Below are 23,214 nucleotides of genomic sequence, written 5' to 3'. Positions count from 1 at the left end.
TATCTATGTCCAATGGTGCTTGTATCTTAGAATCATATGTGAAATAAGTATCGAAGATAATGAGCAGCCGACTCAAGTACCACTGTACACTGAAGTATCAATATCATGAGAATAAAATGGTCCGATTTCTACATCTAAGACGTATATTATGTGGCTTTCATATGCAACTTAAGGGTTAAATTTGATCTTGATGTCTAAATCTATCTACTTTATCTTGAAGTTTTGATTATTTATGTTAGAATGATTCTTGTGAAGTAAACACTAAAAAAATGTTATGAAGAAGGTGTTTATGGTATAAAATTAAAATTCAAAAAACTTTATAAACAATTTATGAAAAGTAAGTTACTTATTGACATTGACAACAATTGAGGATGAACAAGTTGTGGGCCATGACTCTTGAGTGTTATGATTGTTAGCAATTACTAGTGGACTAATGTGTCTAATGAAGATATAATTTTGAGATGTTTACAAAGTGGGATGTCAGTATTTTAAAGCTTCCATTTTAGAGTGTGAGTGTAATTTGCTCAAAAATCAAATGATAACAAGAGAAAAAATAGTTAGATATGTTCACTTTTGCCGATAAGGCGATGTATATCTTTTTAAAAGTAACAAAATTGATACCTAGTCTAATATGTACAACAAAAACCAAAAACCATGCTTGTCAGAATGCGATTACTGTTGGCAGGTTTTAGTTCGTAAAACTAAAACCCTTGTAGTTCCCGCTCGAGCAATAAAAACTCTTAAACCCTAGTCATTCTTCTTCAAGCAATCGTACAATGATTGTTGGATCATATATTTAATTACATATTGAACATTCTGAAGAATCAAGATTTGTCACCGGAGTGCTCTGATTTGCATCAATCTGAGAAGACAAAATGAGAGAAAGGATTTGGGAGTCAGGTATATAAGGGACCAATTTTGTAAATTTTCTTAAAATGTAAAAATAAAAATTGATGTTACAAGTAAATCTCTTTCATTTAACTCTCAATCGTTCGATCATCTTTTTTATTACATGGCACGATCAAGATCATCTACAACAACCAGCAGCGGTTGCTGCAAATAAAAATTTCCTCTTAACAGCAAAATACAAACCCTAGAAATTGAAAAGAGTCTAAAAGGAGTATCTTCAAAAAAGTAATTTGTCCAGGGAGATTTCTTATAAATTTAAAAAAAATTAAGTAAAGTTTGGTAAAAAACCAAAATTTATATTTTACTTCATTCTATGGACAAAATGGTAATTTTAATTTTTAAATTAACAAAAAAATTAAATTAATATTTGAAAAAGAATAAAAAAATAGACAGTTTGATATATTTTTCAAATAAATGGACATTCAAAAGTAGTACGATTTGAAAACAACTTTTTGAAAGTAACTGATACCCGATCCGACACGTATAACAACAGAAACCATGCCTGTCCACAATGCAAATACTGCTGGCGGGTTTCAGTCCGTAAAACTAAAACCCTGGTGGTTCCCGCTCGGACATTCAGAAACTCTTAAAAGAAAACCCCATTCTTCAAGCAATCGTTGAAGACTTGAAGATTCTTGGATCACATATTTACATCGCCCGGAGCTAGAAAGCGACAAGATCCCATTTTCCTTGTATAATTGTACGGTTTGCTCACAATCAGAAGGGAGGCAGGGAGGGAGGGAGATTAGACGACCATGTTCCGGGCCAGATCGATTTTACTTTACGGGAGGAAGAAAATTTTAAGTTCGTTCTCTCGGACCAAAGATTCTTATAGCGTTGTTTCAAGGGAATCGGTTTTGCCCTACATTTCATTCGCTTCTCGTTCCCATGCTACTCAATCAGGCTTTAGAAGCTTGTTCGATGGTTCCATATGCACACCTAAGGTTCGATTTCATTTTTCTCAATTCGTTTTCAAAATCTATTTGGGTTTCATCTCGACCAAATGGGGGTGGGAATCACTTATTGTATCAGGCTGGGACTCGATGGCAAGGTAATTTTGTAGATGCACTGTTCATGATGCTAATGTTGATGCTGCTTCTTATTTTTGAATGTTAGGATAATGCTTGTTTGCACTAATTGTTTCAAATGACATTCAAGGGATCGTTGTATCTCTTTAGCTCGCCTACTATATGTTCTAACACGGTGGCAATTAATTTCATCGTTTGAAATCGTCTTCAGATATGCAAATTTGTTGACAAAGAAGGGACTTTTCTTAGTCATAGGTGTTTGCGGGGTGCCGCCTTGGCTGGCTTTATAAATTATTTGCACTTCTGCCAACTGACGTAGCCCTAGATTGAAGGTGTGCAGCATCTTCCAGGATATGAATTCAAAAGGTTAGAAGAAGGATTTGGATTAGAATAGTAGGGCGAGCTTTTGGGAAAGAAAAGAGAAGTAGAGAATAAATCAGAATTGGAAAAGTAATCCCGTATGCACTACCAAACAGCAACAGTTCTCTTATTAAAAAAAAGTCATATTCATTGATCAATTAATCAAGTCATGTCTAATTGGTGGGGGATACATTATATATATAGTAACCTTCTAGAGTTCCTAATTTGGCTCATTAAAGGACTCCTAGTCACTCTAAAAGACTCAATATAGTAACCAAACTCAAAACAGGATTCTGTCTAGCTATGAAGTGTTCTAATTTAAGTCAAACACTGACTTAAATATTGAAATAAACTACTCATCTCATGTACTGGCATTGTCCGCACTTTATGGGCTTATATTAGGCCCCTTATATTAGTGAACCCAAAAAATAAGAAGCCTAATGCATGTAGAACCCACCGATGAACCAAAATAAAGCATTGTAATGCCAAGATCATCCATCTGGATATTCTTAACTGCATCACCAACATTGGAGCTTATTTATGTGATTTGATGTCATTGTTGATTGAATGGCTGTGTTTCGCTTATACTATTGTTTAAATAATCACAGGAAAACATCTGAAAAATATCATTTGTTGATGTTTTCCAGGGATATCATCGTCTATTTTCAAGAAATATGACAACGAGTACATCAATCTTATCAGCGAACAAGGAGGGACTGAAACTGCTAGTTACTGCTGGACCTCATGCCCAGAAAATAATTGGGATATGGCTGTTTGGTTCTGCTGCTTGGGTGTTTAGCATGGTGGTACTTGGAGGCATTACACGACTTACCCGATCTGGTCTGTCCATGACCGACTGGAAATTTACTGGTGGCCTGCCACCTCTATCAGAGGAAGAATGGTTAATTGAGTTTGAGAAGTATAAACAGTCTCCTGAGTATAAACGGTTAGTATAAAAACAATGTTCTTTCAGCTTAGGATTAATAGAACCTACGGATATAACTTTAGATATTTTTTTGTCAATTAAAGAAAGTAAAATTAAGCATCAATTCTTCACACTATACTTTCCAAGGCACTGCTTAAGTGACAAGGCGGTTCTTGAATGCTTAGGCCACTGGACTCCGTATTGGTTATGGTGCTAGAACTAGGAAATGAGAAATTATGGGAAACAAAAAGCAAAAGGAGGTAAATGAGAAGAAAACACAAGGAGAATCATACAATTAGAAGAAAATTGGATAGGAAAGGTAGAGTAGGAACTGCGATTACTGCTGGAGAGGCTGCAGAGGCAGCCTTCCCCCTACTGTCACTGCCATTGATGTGGATAAATCACAGAACTGGACTTATTTGTTTTGAAACAATGCATGAATTGAGTTATATATATGTTCAGCCTTTAATCCAGTTGGTGTAATAGGACACTTTGGTGGCCTAAAACATGAGAAGGTTTGAGTATATGATATTTTAATAACTTAAGTTGTGGGGTCTAACTGGAGTCCTATTCGTTTATATTCAGTACTTGTTGATGTGTTTTAGTTGGGCTGGATTAAATCTCAATGGGTCCAACTATTTTTCAGGTTGTTATCCTTATTATAGTATCCTTGGTCAAGACCAGTCCTAAGGTAGGCTATCGGCTGTAGGTTTAGCTTAGGTTAAGTCATGTTTTGAGTCTCTTAGTTAAGGAAAATTTTATTGATGCCCCTCAAGGTATCATCGAGTTTATATAGACATACAGTTTTTTCCAATCAGGCTAATAGCGTCATTTCACACGCATATTCAAAGATAAGTAGCACCTTGATAATGGCATTATGATATTATCGCTTTCAATTTATTTTCAGAAAACCCTTCTACACCCCAGTCTTGAAAGCCTTTTGACATAAGAAAAAGGACAATTAAAAGATGTATATGGAGGTGCCACCCACAGTGTTCCTTTATATGATCTCATAAGGGGCTACAGCTTCTGCACTCAAAAGTGTGATGAATAGAAGTGGACTTTTACGCCTTTAGTTGTGCAGTGAGAATGCTCTTGATTGGGGTAAGTAATTCAGTAGGACCATCCTGCAAATCAGGCATTGGTTCCTGAGAATAGATTTTCTACTTTTATTTCTTTTCTTTTCTGTTTGAGTTTCACTTCCTTTTTAACAAGCATAAACTTTCAATAATCTGATTCTCTCGTTAATCTGCTTCAGGCCTCTAAAGGATTCTCTCATGACCTTAAATGTGTTATGTCTACGTTAGATTAAGTTCATATTTTGCAGATTTGATCTAGTGCTGTCAATGGTTCAACCAGCTTCGGAACAGGATATATTAAGGCTGGTTGGTTTGTAGGTTAATGGATTGCTCAAGGGATTAGGTTTTATCTGAGGGAGTTAGATCTGGGCAGTGGGGAGATAAAAGAGGTTAAGCAAACAGATCTTTAGCAGGGCTGTCCTTTCTGACAATTTGAGTTGCAGCTGAGAATCAAGGTTTTTAATGGGTTTTATGAAGATGTTTTTTAGAGATCAACCAGCAAGTCAGATGGGGCTAAGAGAGGGATCAAGTGTTGCTATAGTGAGGGGGCTTAGGTGGTCTAAAATTCGAATATAGATGATGGCCAGATATGGCAGGGGAGAGAAAAGGCTGGGGTGTTGGAGATGAAATTAGGAAGTCAAGTAAAATAGGCTCAGATCTGTCACAGCAGTTAGGCAACAGAAGCAGTGAGTCACAGTCGGAGTAGAATGATCTTTAAGGCCTTGGAAGCTGTAAGAGAATGAAGGAGAGCAACAAGAAGTGACCTCCTGGGCTTCCCACCATAAGCAGTCCACTAGATCAGACACTAGTCCTACTCCTACCTCTATGGATCAAACAGTAGGTAAATCTACTGAACAGAAGTAAAATAGTTTGAGAGCAAAATCGTGAATCAGTACTGTACCTGCTTGTCCTATTGGGTTTGTTTTTATAGACTTCATTAAATAAAATAGTAAGTACTTGAAATTTGAAACTCTAAGCTTTGGCCCTTTACAAAACACAACAGTTTCTAAACTGATGTGGCCTACTAATTGTTGACGAGTCACTAATTGTGAAAATAGAAAGTGAGACTACATACTTGGCTCACACAAGTTGACCTTAACTTAAAAGTATACCAATTGAACCAACCACTCATTGGTTCTTTGCATGATCCACAAATTAAAAATAAAACCACCCATGTAGACCTTAGGCTACTCTTGGTTAAGCCTACTCAAAGTCTTCTTCTTCCTTGTATGTACTCTTGGATTTTGCATCACCAAATGGGTTTCATTTGTTAAATCATACTTTTAAGAAGGTATTTTTCAATTTCACACACTTTCCCCTCATACTCACAACTAAGTAAGTTAAACTACCCATGGACCCTGGTCCTTGCCTTCCAAACCGGCTCTGATAGAGGTCATATACTTGATACAGGGGCTAAGCTATTATGTCTTTGCCATCACTTTCCTTTGGTCCTTATAAGTCTACCCTGATTCTTTGGTTTCTTCGGCTTCAGTAAAAGCCTCTTCCGTACTGGAGCATCCAAAGGCATCTGTTGCACATGGACATGCCCAACCAGAAACAAGAAAATAATAATAGTAACTGAAATAAACTAAGGATCAGTAATCCTGTGTATGATGGTTCAGATTATCCTTGTCTGATACTTATCCAGCGATAGCCTTCTAGACAATATGGTACCAGGTTTCAGAACACTGATGATTCACACTTCAAGTAGGATGAGTGTCTCACATTGAGCAAGATCACAAAGATTGTTTTCAATGCTAAGATGCCTTATTAAACTGCATAATGTCGATTATGTCACTTATGTACTTCACCATATATTTTTTATGTGCATTTTCAGATTTTTATTTCCGTTTGTATTGGAATGAAATTTCCATTCATGTTGGTGATACCCCTCGTCATTTGAGAACTTGCAGAGTAAACAGGGGGATGAGTGTTGAAGATTTTAAATTCATATACTGGTTGGAATATGCACACCGGATGTGGGGAAGAGCTCTTGGTGTCATGTTTGCTCTTCCATTTTCATATTTTCTTTATAAGGGATGGATTACGCCCCGTCTTGGAAAGAAACTTTCTGCTCTCTTTATTTTTGGTGCTGCACAGGGTCTAATTGGCTGGTGGATGGTGAAGAGTGGTCTAGAGGTGTGACGCTCTTTGTGTTTGCTTTTGTCTAATTATTTACTATTGATCCTAAAATTCACAAATTTCTTCTGTTATTCCAGGAACCTGCATCTGAGTATGTAGAGCCCAGAGTAAGCCCTTACCGTCTTGCTGCTCATCTTACATCAGCATTTGCTATATATGCTGGCCTTCTGTGGACTGCCTTGTCTGTTGTAATGCCTGAACCTCCTGCTGAGTCAATAGCCTGGGTTCACGGGGCAGCCAAAGTTAAGAAACTTGCCATTCCTGTAGGCTTCCTTGTTGGCATTACTGCAATTTCAGGAGCTTTTGTTGCTGGAAATGATGCGGTATGAAAGCTTCCTCATTCATATCTTGCTTATTTGTCCTGTTAGCATCTGGAATTTTACAGGTTCTGATGCAATGGTTGATCTCATGCTTAACTGCAGGGACGTGCTTATAATACATTTCCAATGATGGGTGATACTTGGATTCCAGATGATATTTTTAGCATGGAGCCATTCCTCCGCAACTTCTTTGAGAATACATCACTGGTCCAGGTATAATTTCCATGCCAAATTATTTGACTCTTCAGGTCTTCCAGCTTGATTTAATGGTTGTATTTTGTCACTGGACCATATGGGCTGCAACAAAGTTTCTATCCATCAAGGCCAGGTTCTTTTGAAACAGTACTGGCACGTGGCTGCAGGAAAAATATCTAGCTGATCCTCAGGTCATCCTTGTGCTCTTAGTCATGAAAAGTTCCCTCATATCATAATGCAGTGTGGTGAGATTTTCAAAATAAGGAAACAAAAATGAACCTAAACCCTTTTTTCATTTTAGAAATAAAGAGTATTTGGGGGCTAATAATTGTATAGTCAGACTATATATGTGTGTGTGTCAGATTATTAAGTGAAATATAGATACAGCAAATTGATAGGGTTCTCAAATTTTGAACAGTTGAGGTCTGCTACATCAGCTTCTACATGGCATAAACTTCCGACCGTGCAGGGTATAAAATATATGTAGCCATGAAAGAGATTATTTGGTTATATACATTTCACATTGCAGTTTCCTTATCAATTGCTATATGGGCCTTTGAATGAGGTCTGTGGAACAATGGTGAATCACCAACATTGCTTAGTTGAGTACTCTGGTTTTGTATTTCTTTTCTCTTTCTTTTTTTCCCCTTATTTTTTATTATTCTTGACATGATGGGAGAATTGGCTTTTTGGAAGGAGGAATTTAAGGTTCTTGAGTTGATTATCCTTCCCCTTCCAAATTCCTTACAAAGTCCTTCAAAATAAAAGGTGAACTTTTGCTTATAGTTTCTATGGAAAGTTGATTGAGCTTGCTTCCATGTTGTCATCATGAGACTATTTGCTTTGGCAATTCGTTCCTATAAAGACAGGAAGTAGTTTTGAGTGGAAGTGCCTCTTTGGCTCTTCTTTGTTTAGAGTGAGTCTGCCCGGAGGTATGACTGGTATAGGACCATGGAGGAACTCTTCATCTTGTTAGGAGAGGTTGGGTCTCCTTGCTCATAGAATTCTCTTTCCTGTAGAGGATGAGAGCTTGTTAACACTTTTCAATGAATTAGCCAAGTCTGGGTCGGCTTATTTCATTTGTGGTTTGTATTCTTGTGCTTTGGCTTTTGGGATCTGATTTTTGTAGCTGTAGTAGCATCTTCCTCTGGGCCCTCACTAACACCATCATGCCACTCCCCCCTGCAAACAAAAAAGAGCCCCACAAAAAGCTATTTAAAAAAAAAAAAAAAAAAAGAAGACAATAAATACATATAAAGAGCTCGGGCTATCTTTTGGTGCATCACAAGAAAAGTTTGGAGTAGTAACTATTAAACAATGTGGGTTGTGCAAATCTTGTTCTGTTTCTTATATATATATCTGAAGTTAACATGCAAAAAAAAGGGGAAGAAACTAGTTAGGCTGTTTAGATTCATAGTCGGTGTGTCTTTCATGTGATTGAGAATATGGATAAGGATTGATTTGTTCTATATTTTTGTAACATCTGGCCTGTATCATGCCTGGGAAATGGCATTTTTCTGTCCTTGCCAGATATGGTGTGAGTGGTTTAGAGAGTTTCCCTTGGTGAAAATTCTGATCCAATCTTCTTATCTTACAGCTTAATCACCGAATCCTTGCCACTGCCACATTGGTGTCAATTGGCAGCATGTGGTGGGTCACAAGGAGGCTTGATATTCATCCTGCAATACGATCTTTAATCGGGAGCACCATGGGCATGGCAGTCTTGCAGGTAAAACCCTGTGCTTCTGTGATATTCCATGTTTAAATTGATTTTCTTCACTTCAGAACAAGTGAGCAACTCTGCAATTCTTCCCTTCAGAATCAAGTGAGTGACTCTGCAAGTACCTTAGGAAAAAAGAACTCAAAACTATTGTTCATTGTTACAGGTCACGCTGGGAATATCAACACTTCTCACCTATGTTCCAGTTTCTCTCGGCTCTGCACATCAAGCCGGGGCATTGACTTTATTGACATTAGTGATTCTTCTAAACCATACGTTGAGGAGGCCATCCATGACACTTATCAAATCCTTGACTTCTGCTGCAAAGATGGCCTAACATTATTCGACCAAAATTTTGTATTTTAAAGGTGAATAATGCCTGCAACAGTGTATGAAACAGCATTCTTGGAGTTCCAGGACTAAAATGTTTTGCTATTGATGTATAAAGATTCATCCCCCGCCAGATGAATCTGGGGGAGTTAGGATTTTGGGGATTGCTGTTTGGTTTAGAGGGTTGTTCCAGGGCGTTGGCAGATAATGAATGCTACATTGGTTATTTGTACTTGTAAGATTCATGATCCCAGGTTGGAAGAATTTCTAGCCCCCAACTACACACAAACACAATGAAAGATCTTTGTTTTCACCTCAAGCTACGCTCCATGTGAACTGCTTTCTTTCATTTCTAGCGGATGTTTTTGCAAGGACGAAGTCAATTAAGTGGTAAAACTTCATTGCCTTTCGATTGTTCATGCAACTGCTAAGCATTTCTTTCATTTCGCCAAATGGAACTGGCCTGGGAATCCACCCTCTGAAACTTTCAGTCATCACCCAATGCAATGATAGGTACCAAAATTAAAATCCATAATTATATTGGCTCTCGTCTACACAGATGAAGAGTCACAACAAACAACCATCAAGATGAATCAAGGCACGGTTGGGATTAGCTAACCACATTACCACTGGTTACAGTATCAGTTGATTTACAGAACACTATATAACCAATCCAATTCAAACCAGAATCCAATACATCTATCTATATTGAATGCAGTGAAACCTCTTGGACTGACGAACAAATCCCATTCAGAACAGACAAGTAACAATCACGGCTAGATTAAATCACCATATTCCCTAGTCAATAAATTGTCTTGGACTCTTCTTCTCATAATAAAGAAGAAAAAGCAAAAGTTCTGCTCATCATACCCAAAGATAACTCCAAAACTTAATCAAAAGCACTAAAGATAGTCATCCATAAAATAAAGCAATGCGGATAAGAACGAATCCATTGAACCCTGAACACAACTCTGCCCAATTTTGAATTAGTTCCAATTGCAAGGATCCATGATGTGCATGGCAATAATGCCTTTGGATAATGGTATAGAGATCATTCTCATATTATTTTTGAAAACCTGTTCACCACCCTATCTTTCAAAACTTTTGGGAATAAAACGGAAGGACAAACGAAATTATGAGCAAATACAACAAATCACCTACATGCCGGCCGCCGAGTTGAGGGCCCCCCAGCATTGGGAACAAAAGAACGAGGGGGGCGGCCCTTGGCACCGATCCTGCACTGCACTCTTCCTCCTCCCGCACTCACCGTTCCCCTCGCCTCCCGCGGGGTTTTCCTGCTTTCATGGGTCCTGCCTCTGTGGTTTGGATCAGGTTTCTCTCATTCAATTGTTACTTAATTCTTTTGATCTACTACCAGTTGTGCTTGGTAAGATATTGGGAGGGATGAGGTATTGGTGGGAGTGGGACATTTCCACAAACAGTTACACCCTCAAATCAATCCTGTACTAGAATCTAGGATGTTGAGATACTACGGTAACTTGGACCTTGTAGGTTTCTTTCAGTGTTTGGGACCATTCATGAGTTAGTGTTCACATCAGACAGTAGTATGTGGTAACAGCTTGAACAGTAACCGTGTGAACAGTGGTTTGTTCATAAAAATAGATCAAATCATTCATGTCATATATATGTGTATATAGAAGGGCCTGCTCTCAGCCACCATTTGGCTTTCTTCTCTCCTCTTGCATAGTTTGTTAGTTTTTTTTATCAAGTCAAGGTTTTTTTTTTTTTTTTTACATCTCCTGCTGATTGGTTCCTTGTTCTATGGTGTGCCATGTGCAGACACCTACCACTGCTCCTGATTATGTGTAAGCTTCCTGCTACAATGAATTGAGTGCTTTATTTTTTTCTCTTGATGGTGATTTTTCGATTTTCAATATGGGAAATAAGATCGATAATTAGCCTAAGAATCAATTTTTCCTTAGATAGCAAACCAGTCGTGATAGAATAGACTAGTAATTTTATAATATTAAACTTGAAAATTTCAGAATATTTAATTAGTAGAAGTCTATTTTTAAATTATGATAAATTGAAAGCATTTTCGTTGTTCTAAAATTTCCAAAATAAAGAGTTCGACTATTACATTTATCAAATAAAACATTTCATCACTAATTATATAATTCTTTAAAGATAAAATAAAAACATCTTCTATGTTCTTAACAAATAATATATGAGTGATGTTCATTAACAAGATGAGCTTTCTCTGTATCACGACCCAATTCCTCAAGGTCATGCCCTACACATTCACCATTTGAAGAAAAATATTGGGTAAGTTTTGAAAAACTTAGCAAGATTAAAACCAACAAGATATCAACATGTTTGTAATAACGTATCGAAATAATACAAGAAATACAATCAGATGCAATAAATAATGCAATAATGTTAATGCACAAAATTTTTATGTCCAATGCCGTTACATGGTCTGCACATGTTATAAAGCCTTGACATGCGTATTGCTCCAAAATTTGGGATTCAACACATCATACTCCATGTTGTTACATAGTCTGCACGCATTATACAGCCTTGATATGAGTTGATTCCTCCAATGTTATCATGTGTTTTTCCAACAGGAATGGATGAAGGTTGACTCATGCCGTTACGTGGCCTACGCGCATTATACAACCCTATCAACCAATCAAATTCTCTGTCAGACCATGATAAATGGAAAAATTCATGTCTTCTTTTTCTTATAATGCAATATGCAATGCAATGTTAAATATTGATATTTATATAAATTTATAAACGTTCGATAATCATAGCAAAGCATAATATGCAAGAGGAGATAAAATTCAATTTATACTTAGAAACACAACGATTCAAATTTAGCAATCAAGATTTAGATGATATACCATGCTTCAAATGTAAACAAGATCTTTAATGCAATCTAGATCAAGATAAAATATAGGGTTTCAAACTTGTCGATGTAATATAGGGTCCTCACTAGAAATATAAATTAAATGAAAGACAACAACTCAAACATGTAAATATAGTTTGAAATTATCACTTGCAATTTAGATCAAATAAAATACAAAAAATCAAACATGTAGATATAGTGTGGGATTTACAATATGGATTAAATGATACAACGATTCAAATTAGTAGATATACTTGAAGGATTCTCACTTGCAACATAAAAAATCATATATACAATGGTTCAAACTAGTAGATATATATGAAGGATTCTCACTTGCAATACAGATCAAGATGAAATACAATATTTCAAACTGTAGATAATATGAAGGATTATCACTTGCCTTTCTAAGGGATTTGTAATTAAAATATAGAATTAGCCAACACTTCATCAGCCAAAAACAACTACTAAACTCTCTCTCAATGCTACCCCTCATAAGATCACTTCTATTTATACTAAAAAAATTAAGATGTAACAAATGCAATAATAAATGAAACAATATTAATGTTTAAGTTTTAGTAATACTAATATATATTAAAGTATTTTAATGATGTTATTATTATAATAAGTATTTAGTTAACCTTTTCATAGTTTATTATTTTGATAATAATGGATTAAAATTTGTTTTTTGTTTGTTTTCTTTCCCTCTTTCTCTTATTAGGTGAAGTTTTGTTTCAATTAAGAAAATCAATATAATTTATTAATGGTTTTAAATTCATTATACTAATATATTATAATCACTTAACAAATTTCATAATTATTAACCTAATATATTAATTAAGTGTAAGTATAATAGTAAATTTTTTTTTCTTTTTTTAGTTCTTATTCTTTTTAATTTAATTCATAAATTTTCTTAGAAACTAGCAATAATAATTTAAATCATATTATATTATATGGAACATAAAATATTATTATATAATATAGTTAGGGCTATAATATAAGGTAAATGAAAAAAATACCCTTAGTAAAATCTAGGGGTATTACACAATCCCCCCTCCTTAAAAAAATTCCGTCCGCAAAATTATAGGGTAGAGAAGAGATAATAATAAACTAATTCACTTATATCTACTAGAAGTGTTAAGTCATTTACTTTGCCTTAAAGCCATCACTAAGTCATATGTCTCCACTGCTTGGATTGATAAAGAGGTAGGATATTTAGTTCGTACATCCTCCTCTAATTCCCATGATAACTCAGAAATCCCATAGTTATTCCAAAGAACTTTTGCATATGGAATGGTTTGACGTTGCAACACTTGTTCCCCACAATCCAAGATTTGCAGTGGCACCTCTTCATAAGTCAAGTTCGCATCCAATTGGAGTGTCTCATAGATCAAAATGTGGGTTGGATCAACAACATACTTCCTAACTAGTGAGACATGAAAAACTTCATGAACACCCGATAATGTTGGTGGAAGTGCAAGCTGATATACCACAGGTCCAACCTTTTTCAATATCTCAAAGGATCCAATAAACCTTGGGCTCAATTCTCCCTTCTTCCCAAATTTGATTACACCTTTCATTGGCGTGATTTTTAGAAACACCTTATCACCAACTGCAAATTCCAAGTTTTTGCGTCGGGTGGCAGCATAACTCTTTTGTCAGTATTGAGCTCCTTTTATTCTTTTCTGAATCAAACCAATCTTTTCTTTTGTTTCATTTATCAAATCAGGTCCATATAGTCTCCTCTCTAGGGGCGGACCTATGAAGGGGCCGAGGGGGGCCATGCCCCACCCAAATTTTTAAAATTTTTATATAAATTCTTTTAATTCCCTTGTTTTTTCCATTTTTTTCTCTTCCTCCCCCCCCCCCCCCCCCTTTAAGGTGAATAATGGGCCATTGTCTTCCTAATTAAAATAATCACAACCTATACTCCCCCTATCTCTCTTTCCCTTTTTTTTCTTCTTTGCCCTTAAAGGAAATTTTTGAAAAAACATCTTATTAGGTATTCAAAAATCAAAATGTCATTCATAATTAGAAAGTAACTCTTCAATTCCTATTTATTCTCTTCTATATCCTCTCTCCTCTTTTCTTCTTATTTATTCTCTTCGCTTTCTATAAGCGTGGGTTAAGAAAATTTGGAAAAAAAAAAATCTACTCCACAATTAGGTACTCTTTCTCAATTTATTTATCGTTTCTCTTTTTCTCATTTTTTTATTCTTTTTATTTGATTTTATATTCTATGTTTCTTTATTTTTGTTGTTTGATTTTGAATTGTGAATAAAATATCTATAGTTAGTAGATAACTAATTGCCATTGGTTTGTATCTCTTACCTAAATAAAATTTGGTTTACATCTCCTACCAAAGAAAATATTGGCTTGCATCTAACTTTTTAGGGTTGAAGTCATGTGTATATATTTTTTCTATATTGTTGCTTTAATTTTACCTATATTTTGTCGGAAAAAAATATATTATTATCAATAATTTAACTTTTCTTTTTCAAATATGTGTGGGCCCCACAAAATATATGTGGGTCTATTCTTTAATATAATAAAATAATTTAGAGGTGAGACCTCAAATGAATCTTATAAGAGACCCACGGGGGGGGTGGGCCGGGCCATTTTACCTATATTTTGTGAAAAAAATATATTATTATCAATAATTTACCTTTTCTTTTTCAAATATGTGTGGGCCTCACAAAATATATGTGGGTCTATTCTTTAATATAATAAAATAATTTAGAGTTGAGACCTCAAATGAATCTTATAAGGGCCCACATAATATGTGTGACAAAAAAGCATTAGTGCTTCCCTAACGGGAAGGTTAACTGCTTTCGTTCTTCGGCCCCTCCAATATTTCATCTTGGGTCCGCCCCTGCTCCTCTCCCTCACATCATCCCAAATAATGAGAACGACACCTCCTGCCATAGAGTGGCTCATACGGAGCCATTCCAATAGTTGCTTGGAAGCTATTATTGTAAGCAAATTCTACTAGAGAAAGGTACTTCTCCCACCTCCCTCTTAGATCAAGTATGCATGCCCTCAACATGGCTTCAATTATCTAGTTTACCATCTCTATTTGCCCATCTGTATGGGGTTGAAAAGTTGTACTAAAATTCAACTTGGTTCCCATCGCTTCTTGAATGCCCCTACATAATCTAGAGGTAAATCGGGAATCTCTATCTGATATGGTTGTTAGAGATACACCGTGAAATCGTACGATTTGGTCCACATACATTTGAGCCATACGCTCAACAGGATATGTCATAAAATAGGCTAGAAAGTGAGCTGATTTTGTTAGTCGATCAACCACTACCCAAATGGCGTCATGACCCTTTGATGTTTCAGATAATCCAGTTATGAAATCCATGCTGATTGAGTCTTATTTCCATTGTGGAATGTCTAATAGTTGAAGTAACCTAGATAGTCGTTGGTGCTCCACCTTCACTTGCTGACAAGTTAGACATTTCTCGACAAATCTAGCAATATCGCTCTTCATTTTCTCCCACCAATATTGTTCCTTCAAGTCCTGGCACATTTTTGTGCTTCTGGGGTGAATGGAATATGGAGCATTGTGGGCTTCTTGAAGAATCAATTCTTTCAAATCCTCTTGTGTTGGTACACAAAGTCTAGTATAGAATCGGATAGTCCCATCATCTACAATGTTGAACCATGATTGTTTCCCTTCTTGGATTGCCTTGTGGACACCAAGCCAAAACTCATTATTTTGTGGAGCTTACTTGATTCATCCTAATAATGTAGATTGAAGGGTCAAGCTAGCTATTACAACAGGTGGGTCATTAAAAACCAATTCCAATACCAACGCTTCTATGTCCTTTTGCAGCTCTACTTGTTTGGTTAGAATTGCCACAGATAGCCCTTGAGTCTTCCTACTAAGTGCATCGGCGACAATATTAGCTTTGCCAGGGTGATATAAAATATCACAATCATAATCTTTAATTAATTCAACCATCGACGTTGTCTCATATTCAACTCCTTTTGAGTGAAGAAGTACTTTATAATGGATTTGTAATTAAAATATAGAAATTAGCCGACACTTTGTCAACAAAAAACAACTACTAGACTCTCTCTCTCTCTCTCTCTCTCTCTCTCTTGAAATCCTCCCCCTCATAAGATCAAGTGCCACCTCTATTTACACTAAAAAATGAGATATAACAAATGCAATAATAAATGAAACAATAATAATGTTTAAGTTATAGTAATACTAATATATATTGAAGTATTTTAATGATGTTAATATTATAATAAGTATTTAATTAACCTTCTTATAGTTTATTATTTTGATAATAACGGATTTATTTTTTTATTTTTTTTGGAAGCTGAGGTTCATCTGGGCCAGCTTGCCCGCACCTTGATTACATCCTCAGGGGGGAGACACTGTCTGCAAGGATCGAACCCATGACCTCTCTACAAGAAGTATGGATCTCTATTCTCTACCACTCTGAGAACCAAAATTTGTTTTTGGTTTGCTTTCTTTCCCTCTTTCTCTTATTAGATGAAGTTTTGTTTCAATTAAGAATATCAATATAATTTATTAATGGTTTTAAATTCATTATACTAATATATTATAATTACTTAACAGATTTCATAATTATTAACTTAATAAATTTAATTAAGTGTAAGTATAATGGTAAATTACTTTATTCTTTATTTTTTTTTTTTTAATTATTCTTCTTTTTAATTTAATTCATAAATTTTCTTAGAAACTAGCAATAATAATGCTAATAATAATTTAAATCACATTATATTAAATGGAACATAAAATATTACTATATATATATTAGGGCTATAATAAGATAAATGACAAAAATACCCTTAGTAAAATCTAGGGGTATTAAATTTTTTCAGTGATATGAAGATCAAGGTCTCTCTTCAGTGTTGGTTCTTGCTCTCGCAAAGTCCATAAAGAATTCCTGGGTTTTGAACTTGAAATTTACATTTGGCTTTTTTACATTCTAGGTTGTTGCTATTGAGTTCATGTCTAAGGTGACGTTCTTCTGTTACTGCTAATATTCTTGCATCTTCTTCCTATAGTTGCTAGCCTTCCTTTTTTTTTTTTTATCGGTGATGTCACCCAAAACCCTAATGATACTAGTTTTTCCTTGCTTTTTCTTATCGCTTTGTTATTCACTAGTTGCTTTGAGTTTGAGGATCTTTTATTGCCAATTTGAGCTTTCAGTCATGGTGCAGATTTTACTTTATCCTCCAAAGTTTCCACAACCCTCGATGGTGGAGCTGCCTCATTACTGTGTTGGTATTTCTACGGGAAACATCCTCTGCTGTGTACAACAGTGCACTTTTGTACTAAATGGTTTTGCACTTTTGTACTTTTGTCCCCCCCATTTTGGGTTGCTGAATTGAAAGTTTTTCTACTATGGTAATCGTTACTGCTGGACATTTGTGGATTGTCCTTTGATCTCTTCCTTATGAATTGGGGCCATTCTCTCAAATCCTGAAATCCAAGAGAATACCAATGTCAATTATTCACTGGACAAAAAGATGTGCATGGTGTTGGGTCCGGCCCATGGCCCATTGAAATATGTGGGGCCCATGTGTTTTAAATGAATCAAAAGCAATAGGGTTTTCTTTTAAAAAACCAATTGTTGCCTCATAACTAACCGCATAAGAGGAAAGAGAAAGAAAAAGCAAAAAGAGGAGAGAGAAAGTAGAATAGTGAGAAAGAAAAGAAAGTGAGTTTTTCTGGTTTTTTCGGCGAATCTGACGGTGATATGTTGCCGGAATGAAGTGAGATTTGAAGGGAATGGTCGTGGCACCTAGTTCTTCATATCTAACGGTTAGAATATCATTCTACCACAGTTCTCGAGAAGCCTCTCTGGTGACTTTTCTCCATTTATTTGATGATGTGCTTGTGACTTTGAGTTTCTCTAGTGTCTAGAGATGGGATGTTGATTGTATACCCATTGTTATTATCATTTAATGATAGTGGAAGTTTTGGGTGGACTCCGATAACGGTCCCGTGGTTTTTTCCCTTGCGGGTTTTTCCACGTTAAAAATTCATGTGTGTCTATTGTGGCTTGTGTGTTGAATGCTTAATCCATTACAACTGTGTTTGTTTCTTTAATTTACACTAGCATATTGTTTAGCCCCATCAAAGTGGTATCAGAGTTTGGTCAATAGCTGTGTAAGTTAAAATGAAAAGTACCTCAAGTACTATGATTAAGCTTAATGGATCAAATTGGTTGATTTGGAAGCCTATGATGGAAGATCTATTATTTTGTAGAGATTTGTATGAACCTGTTGAAGATGATATTAATCAACCATCAGAGATGTCTGAAGTCTGAGTGGATCAAATTAAATAGGAAAACTATTGGCACGATCCGACAGTGGTTGGACATTAGTGTTTTCCATCATGTTGCAAATGCAACATCAGCGGAAGAACTTTGGAAAATGTTAGCGAGTCTCTATAAAAGGAAAACAGCTGGGAATAAAGCTTTTCTGATGAGAAAGCTTGTTAACATGAAGTTGAAGAAAATTACTTCAGTTACTGAGCACTTGAATGAATATCAAAGCATTGTGAATCAGTTGAACACAATGAGGTTGAAGCTTGAAAATGAGTTACAAGCTTTATTATTATTGAGTTCCTTACCAGATTCTTGGGAGACTTTGGTTGTATCAGTTAGCAATTCTGCTCCAGATGGTAAACTATCATTGAGCATGGTTACTAGTGCATTATTGAATGAAGAGACAAGAAGGAAGTCCATGGGTTTAAATGATGCACAAGCACTTGTCACAGAGAACAGAGGGAGGAGTAAAGACAAGTTCAACAAAGGTCATGATAAAGCTAAGAGTCGTGGTAAATCAAAAGATAGATCAAAATCTAGAGAAAAAATTCAAGTGTTACCATTGTGGCAAAGAGGGGCATATGAAAAGAAATTGTAGAATTTGGAAAAGAGAGTAGTCAGAAGAAAGATGATGATAATAACACCGCCTCTATAGCATCTGATGATGCTTTAGTTCTTCTTCCTTTTGGTGAGGATCAGTGTTTGCATGTGTCAGATCACCAAGTTGAGTGGATTATTGATACAAGAGCTTCTTATCATGCTACTTCTATTAGGGAGTCTTTTCACTAAATACAAAGCAGGAGACTTTGGAACTGTGAAGATGGGGAACACTAGTGCTTACAATATTGTGGGTATTGGTGATGTTTGTATAGTGACAAACATGGGCTACACACTCACTTTAAAAGATGTACAGCATGTTCCTGATTTGTGTCTCAATTTGATCTCGGGGATTGCCTTAGATAGAAAAGGATTTGAGAGTACCTTCAGTAATGAAAAATGGAAGCTCACCAAGGGGTCATTGGTGGTTGCTAGACGAGATGTCTGTTGCTCTTTGTACAAGACAAGAGTGAAAATATGTGAAGGTGCATTAAATGCAGCACATGATGATTCCTTACCTGATCTATGGCATAGGAGACTGGGTCATATGAGTGACAAGGGGCTGCAGGTTCTGGGAAAAAAGTCATTGATTCATCTTGCCAAAGGTATGTTTTTAAATCCTTGTGATTATTGTTTATTTGGTAAACAACATAGAGTTTCATTTCAAAAGCATCATGGTAGGAAGTCAAATTTATTAGAATTAGTACATTCTGATATTTGTGGTCCATGTGGGTTCGGACCATTTGCCAATATTAGTCAACACTGAGGGTGGATACACACCAAGACCAAGGCCGTTTCGGTTTGAATTAATGTGGCTTAAGCACTCATCATGCAAATCAATAGCACAACATGCTTGGTCATTTCATAACCAGGGATCAGCAGCAAAACGACTACAGCTTAAGCAAGAAGACTGTAAAGATGTTTTCAAGAGATGGAATGTCACTAAATTTGGAAATGTTCATAAAAATATCAAGTGCCTTACAAAGGAATTGGAATACCTCATTGATCTCTCTGTCTCTCAGTACTCTCAAGATAAAGTCAATAAAACCCATGCAAAGTTGGTGAACGGGTTACAGATCGAGGAGGATTTCTGGAAACAAAAATCTAGAATCCAATGGTTAAACTCAAGTGATCTCAATACTGCTTTCTTTCATGCCACAACAATCCAAAGAAGAAGGACCAATAAAATCCTAAAAATCAAGGAAGTTGATGGTTCTTGGTCAAAAAGCTTGCAGGAAGTTAAAGATGAATTCCTAAATTTTTTTGAAGATCTGAACAGAGATGAGGGAGTGGATGAAGGAGCATTGCAAATGATATTAAACAGTACCACCCCTACAGTTACGGAGGAAGATAATCATGCACTATGTAAAACACCTGTTTGTGAAATTTAAAAGATACCGCAAGCGCCCAGTATCGTGTAGCTAACGGGTCGATCTCAAGGAGATATGCCACTTAGAATTCAACTTCTTAATAGTAATGCGAGAGTGGAATGATTTAATTTTTGTTAACTAATTAACTAAACGATCATAATCCATACATCTAATGCAATCCAATTGAAACAAAAAATAAATTAAACACAATCAATGCATAAATAAAAGACAGGAAAAAAATGCGAACAATAAAAATAAAAGGAAAAGGGAAGTGATCCAAGTGTCAGCTCTGGATTGAGGGAAAGGGAGTATAATAATAATGACTTTGACCGTGGACCCTTTGCCGTAGCTTTACAGTCCACCGATTTGGGGAACGGATATTAAAGAAAAAAAAATAATGTATAAAGTAAATAACAAATCAATAAACAAAGCAATAAAATGAGCTTTAACCAAAGAGAGGCACGACTGTAGGCATCTCTGATCAAGCATCCAGGGGAAGGGAGAACAATAAATAAATGCTGAAAGTAAATCCTAAATTAAGAATATGGAGGGGTAGATAGAAGTGGGAATGGAGGGAGGAGAGAATATTAATAAAGAAGGTTACTTACTTGCGAATTGAACAAACAATTCGAATCTCAACCAACCGTAACAACCAGATCTAGATCTAGAATGATCTAAATCTACAATTGCTAGACCCAGAGAAAAATAAATCTAAAAACTTGAAACTTGAACTTGAATTGCATTACATAAAAAAAAATTAAACCTAAACATTCAATCTAGAAATTAAAATCTTACAAATGCAAGCAAATAAAACTAAAGAAAGCCTAAATAAACCAAAGAGAAAAGAAAATGTGCTTCTTCTAAGCTCTAGAACATGTTCTCCTTTGATGGAGTATCCTCTCATTTTATAGAGTTTACATGAGATATGAATCTTGACAGAATTTGAATCAAACTCAAGGTTTATATCTGACTCAGCCAATTAGGGTTTTGATGTAGTAATCATGCTGATTTAGAGAGATCAGATGCAAAATTCCACCGTTGGATTTGAGGTTTAAGTAGTCATGAAGCTCTCCTCCAAAAATCAGCACAATCGGACATCGGATGACCGTTCGATGAAGGGTTTGATCGAAACTAGACAGAGTCATTTAAAAACGGGATTTTTCCTCTTTTTCTTTCTGAATATAATTTTTTTTCCTCTTTTTCTTTCTTTAATTAAATCCAAGATAAGAAATAAGATATTGATGTATGCAAGGACTCTTTTCCATTTGGATTCTCTCAATAATATCTCTGTAGATTTGATTTAAAATCTCACCCGTAGATCAGATTTGCCTTCTTTATCTCTTCAATATTTCGGAGTTGGCCCATAATCACACATCTCTAGCCCATCATGCTCCAGATCAGGCCCATTTTCGCATTTGAGAATTTGAATGAACTTCTTAACGTGTAAAATAGCATGATTCAAGCCCAAAACTCCAAAATTGCAAACTGAAAGCCAAAACAAAAACAACATAAAAATCCGACTCCCCGGACTGTTGCCCTCGCTGTCCCCCTGGGCCCGGTTGGGCCCCGGGCCCCCTGCCCCGTGCCCTATCTCATAGATTCCTAGATGAAAATATGCAAATTCACATGTGGCTGGCTCAATGGAACTCTACACAGAGTGGGAGAAAGGAGGAACATAAGAAGAATCTAAACTTAATTGCTTTCTTATGTTGGAGCATCTAGATAAGTAGAAATGAATATGTCTTCAATGGAATCATGGGAGATCCTGTTATGGTTATCAATGCAGCAATGAAAAAGTTAAATGAATTTTGGAGAGCAAACTCCCCTCCTCAACACCAACGGGCAGATTCAAGTCCTCCAATTCTGAGTCTATCTTATCCTCCTCAATCAAGTTTTATTCCTATTCAAATGGATGCAACTTTCAGGAGTGGTGAAGTGAAGGGTGGGATAGGCTTCTTTGCAACAAACCATTTGGGAATTTGTATCTTTGTAGTCTCAAATAGGGTGGATATGTCTTCGGCGCTGGTTGGAGAGGCGGAAGCGGTTTGTAAAGCAATTTTGTTCGTTGCAGCTAGAGGCTTCCATCAATTAGAAGTTTGGAGTGATTGTTAAGCAGTGATTTGATGCCAACAACAAGTCGTTTACCATCCACCTCTTAAAATCCTACCTGTGATTCAAGATATAAAGTTCATATCAACACCCTCGGTTTCTGTATCTGTTTCTTATCTTCCAAAGTCAAGCAATGTATTGGCTCATTCCTTGGCCCAAAAGGGTCAATCTGTTGGGCACTAAACTGTTTGGCCCGTTGATTCTCCTTGGCTAGCTAGTCTGTTGGCTAGTGAAGCCTCGGCTTTGTAGCCTTCCTATTTGAATAAAGTCAATCAATGAGTCCTCCTTAAGATTTACTTTATCAATATTTACAATGAAGAGGAAGCATTTATGATTTACTTTATCAATATTTACAATCAATGAGTCCTCCTTATGTGATCAAAAGAAAAAAAAAGTGAAGAGAGTAGAATCCTCCACCCATTATGGCAGAAGATCCGGACTCAAGCCACTAAATTGTGAATTGCCTGAATGCTCAATTATTGATTTGGAACAATTGATTCTGTGTTACAAATGATGTTACTTGCCAAATGGGGTCATATGTTTCTGGATGGAGATTTCAGCTACCGACAGGATAAAGCCATAAGTAAACTTGGGTTTACCGTTAATCTCATAAATAAAGTAAGCAAACTTATTCTGAGGGTGCTTTTGTAAATTCAGAAATATATTTCTTTTACAGTTTTACTTTTACCCTAGTGTCCACATCGACAACGGAACCCCAGTCACCGTCAGTCACAGTGCTGTGTCTTGGGTGGCGTGGCTTTTCTGTTGTTGTGTTGAGAGTTGAGAGTGAGTGTCACTTTCTCGTGACTCCCGCTCGTTGCTGATGTCTCTATCAGTCAATGGTCATAAGCTGTCCATAGTCGGATCATTTTTATTAAAAACAAAATATTTCACTTCCATCCTCATCTCATGGATTGCAATTTGCAATCCCTCTTAATACC

At 36.1% G+C, this 23,214-nt stretch overlaps 2 protein-coding genes across 2 annotated transcripts; one reads left to right on the top strand and one right to left on the bottom strand.

Moving 5' to 3' along the window:
- Positions 1–1,422: 1,422 nt before the first annotated feature.
- Positions 1,423–9,335, top strand: COX15 (cytochrome c oxidase 15). Its single transcript, XM_089144802.1, has 7 exons — positions 1,423–1,853; positions 2,945–3,243; positions 6,215–6,440; positions 6,521–6,766; positions 6,866–6,976; positions 8,556–8,687; positions 8,845–9,335. The coding sequence occupies exons 1-7, from the start codon at positions 1,665–1,667 to the stop codon at positions 9,013–9,015; spliced, it is 1,374 nt and encodes a 457-aa protein (XP_089000928.1). The 5' UTR covers positions 1,423–1,664; the 3' UTR covers positions 9,016–9,335.
- Positions 9,336–13,019: 3,684 nt separating this feature from the next.
- On the bottom strand, positions 13,020–13,457 carry LOC149024564 (uncharacterized). The gene has a single exon (XM_089143494.1). The coding sequence runs from the start codon at positions 13,455–13,457 to the stop codon at positions 13,020–13,022; it is 438 nt and encodes a 145-aa protein (XP_088999620.1).
- Between the last annotated feature and the right edge of the window lie 9,757 nt (positions 13,458–23,214).

The sequence above is a fragment of the Hakea prostrata genome, chromosome 2, assembly GCF_041222555.1.
Source record: "Hakea prostrata isolate BN-2017 chromosome 2, UWA_Hpros_2, whole genome shotgun sequence".
NCBI classification, from domain to species: domain Eukaryota; kingdom Viridiplantae; phylum Streptophyta; class Magnoliopsida; order Proteales; family Proteaceae; genus Hakea; species Hakea prostrata.
This window is presented reverse-complemented; position numbering and strand designations above follow the sequence as displayed.

What these genes read in the sequence shown, in the direction of transcription:
- LOC149024564 (XM_089143494.1), bottom strand. Translation starts at nt 13,457, where the DNA reads ATGAAAGGTGTAATCAAATTTGGGAAGAAGGGAGAATTGAGCCCAAGG.
- COX15 (XM_089144802.1), top strand. Translation starts at nt 1,665, where the DNA reads ATGTTCCGGGCCAGATCGATTTTACTTTACGGGAGGAAGAAAATTTTA. An exon ending in CAGTCTCCTGAGTATAAACG is followed by an intron (nt 3,244 to 6,214) that starts GTTAGTATAAAA and finishes GAGAACTTGCAG; the next exon opens with AGTAAACAGGGGGATGAGTG. An exon ending in TTGTTGCTGGAAATGATGCG is followed by an intron (nt 6,767 to 6,865) that starts GTATGAAAGCTT and finishes GCTTAACTGCAG; the next exon opens with GGACGTGCTTATAATACATT.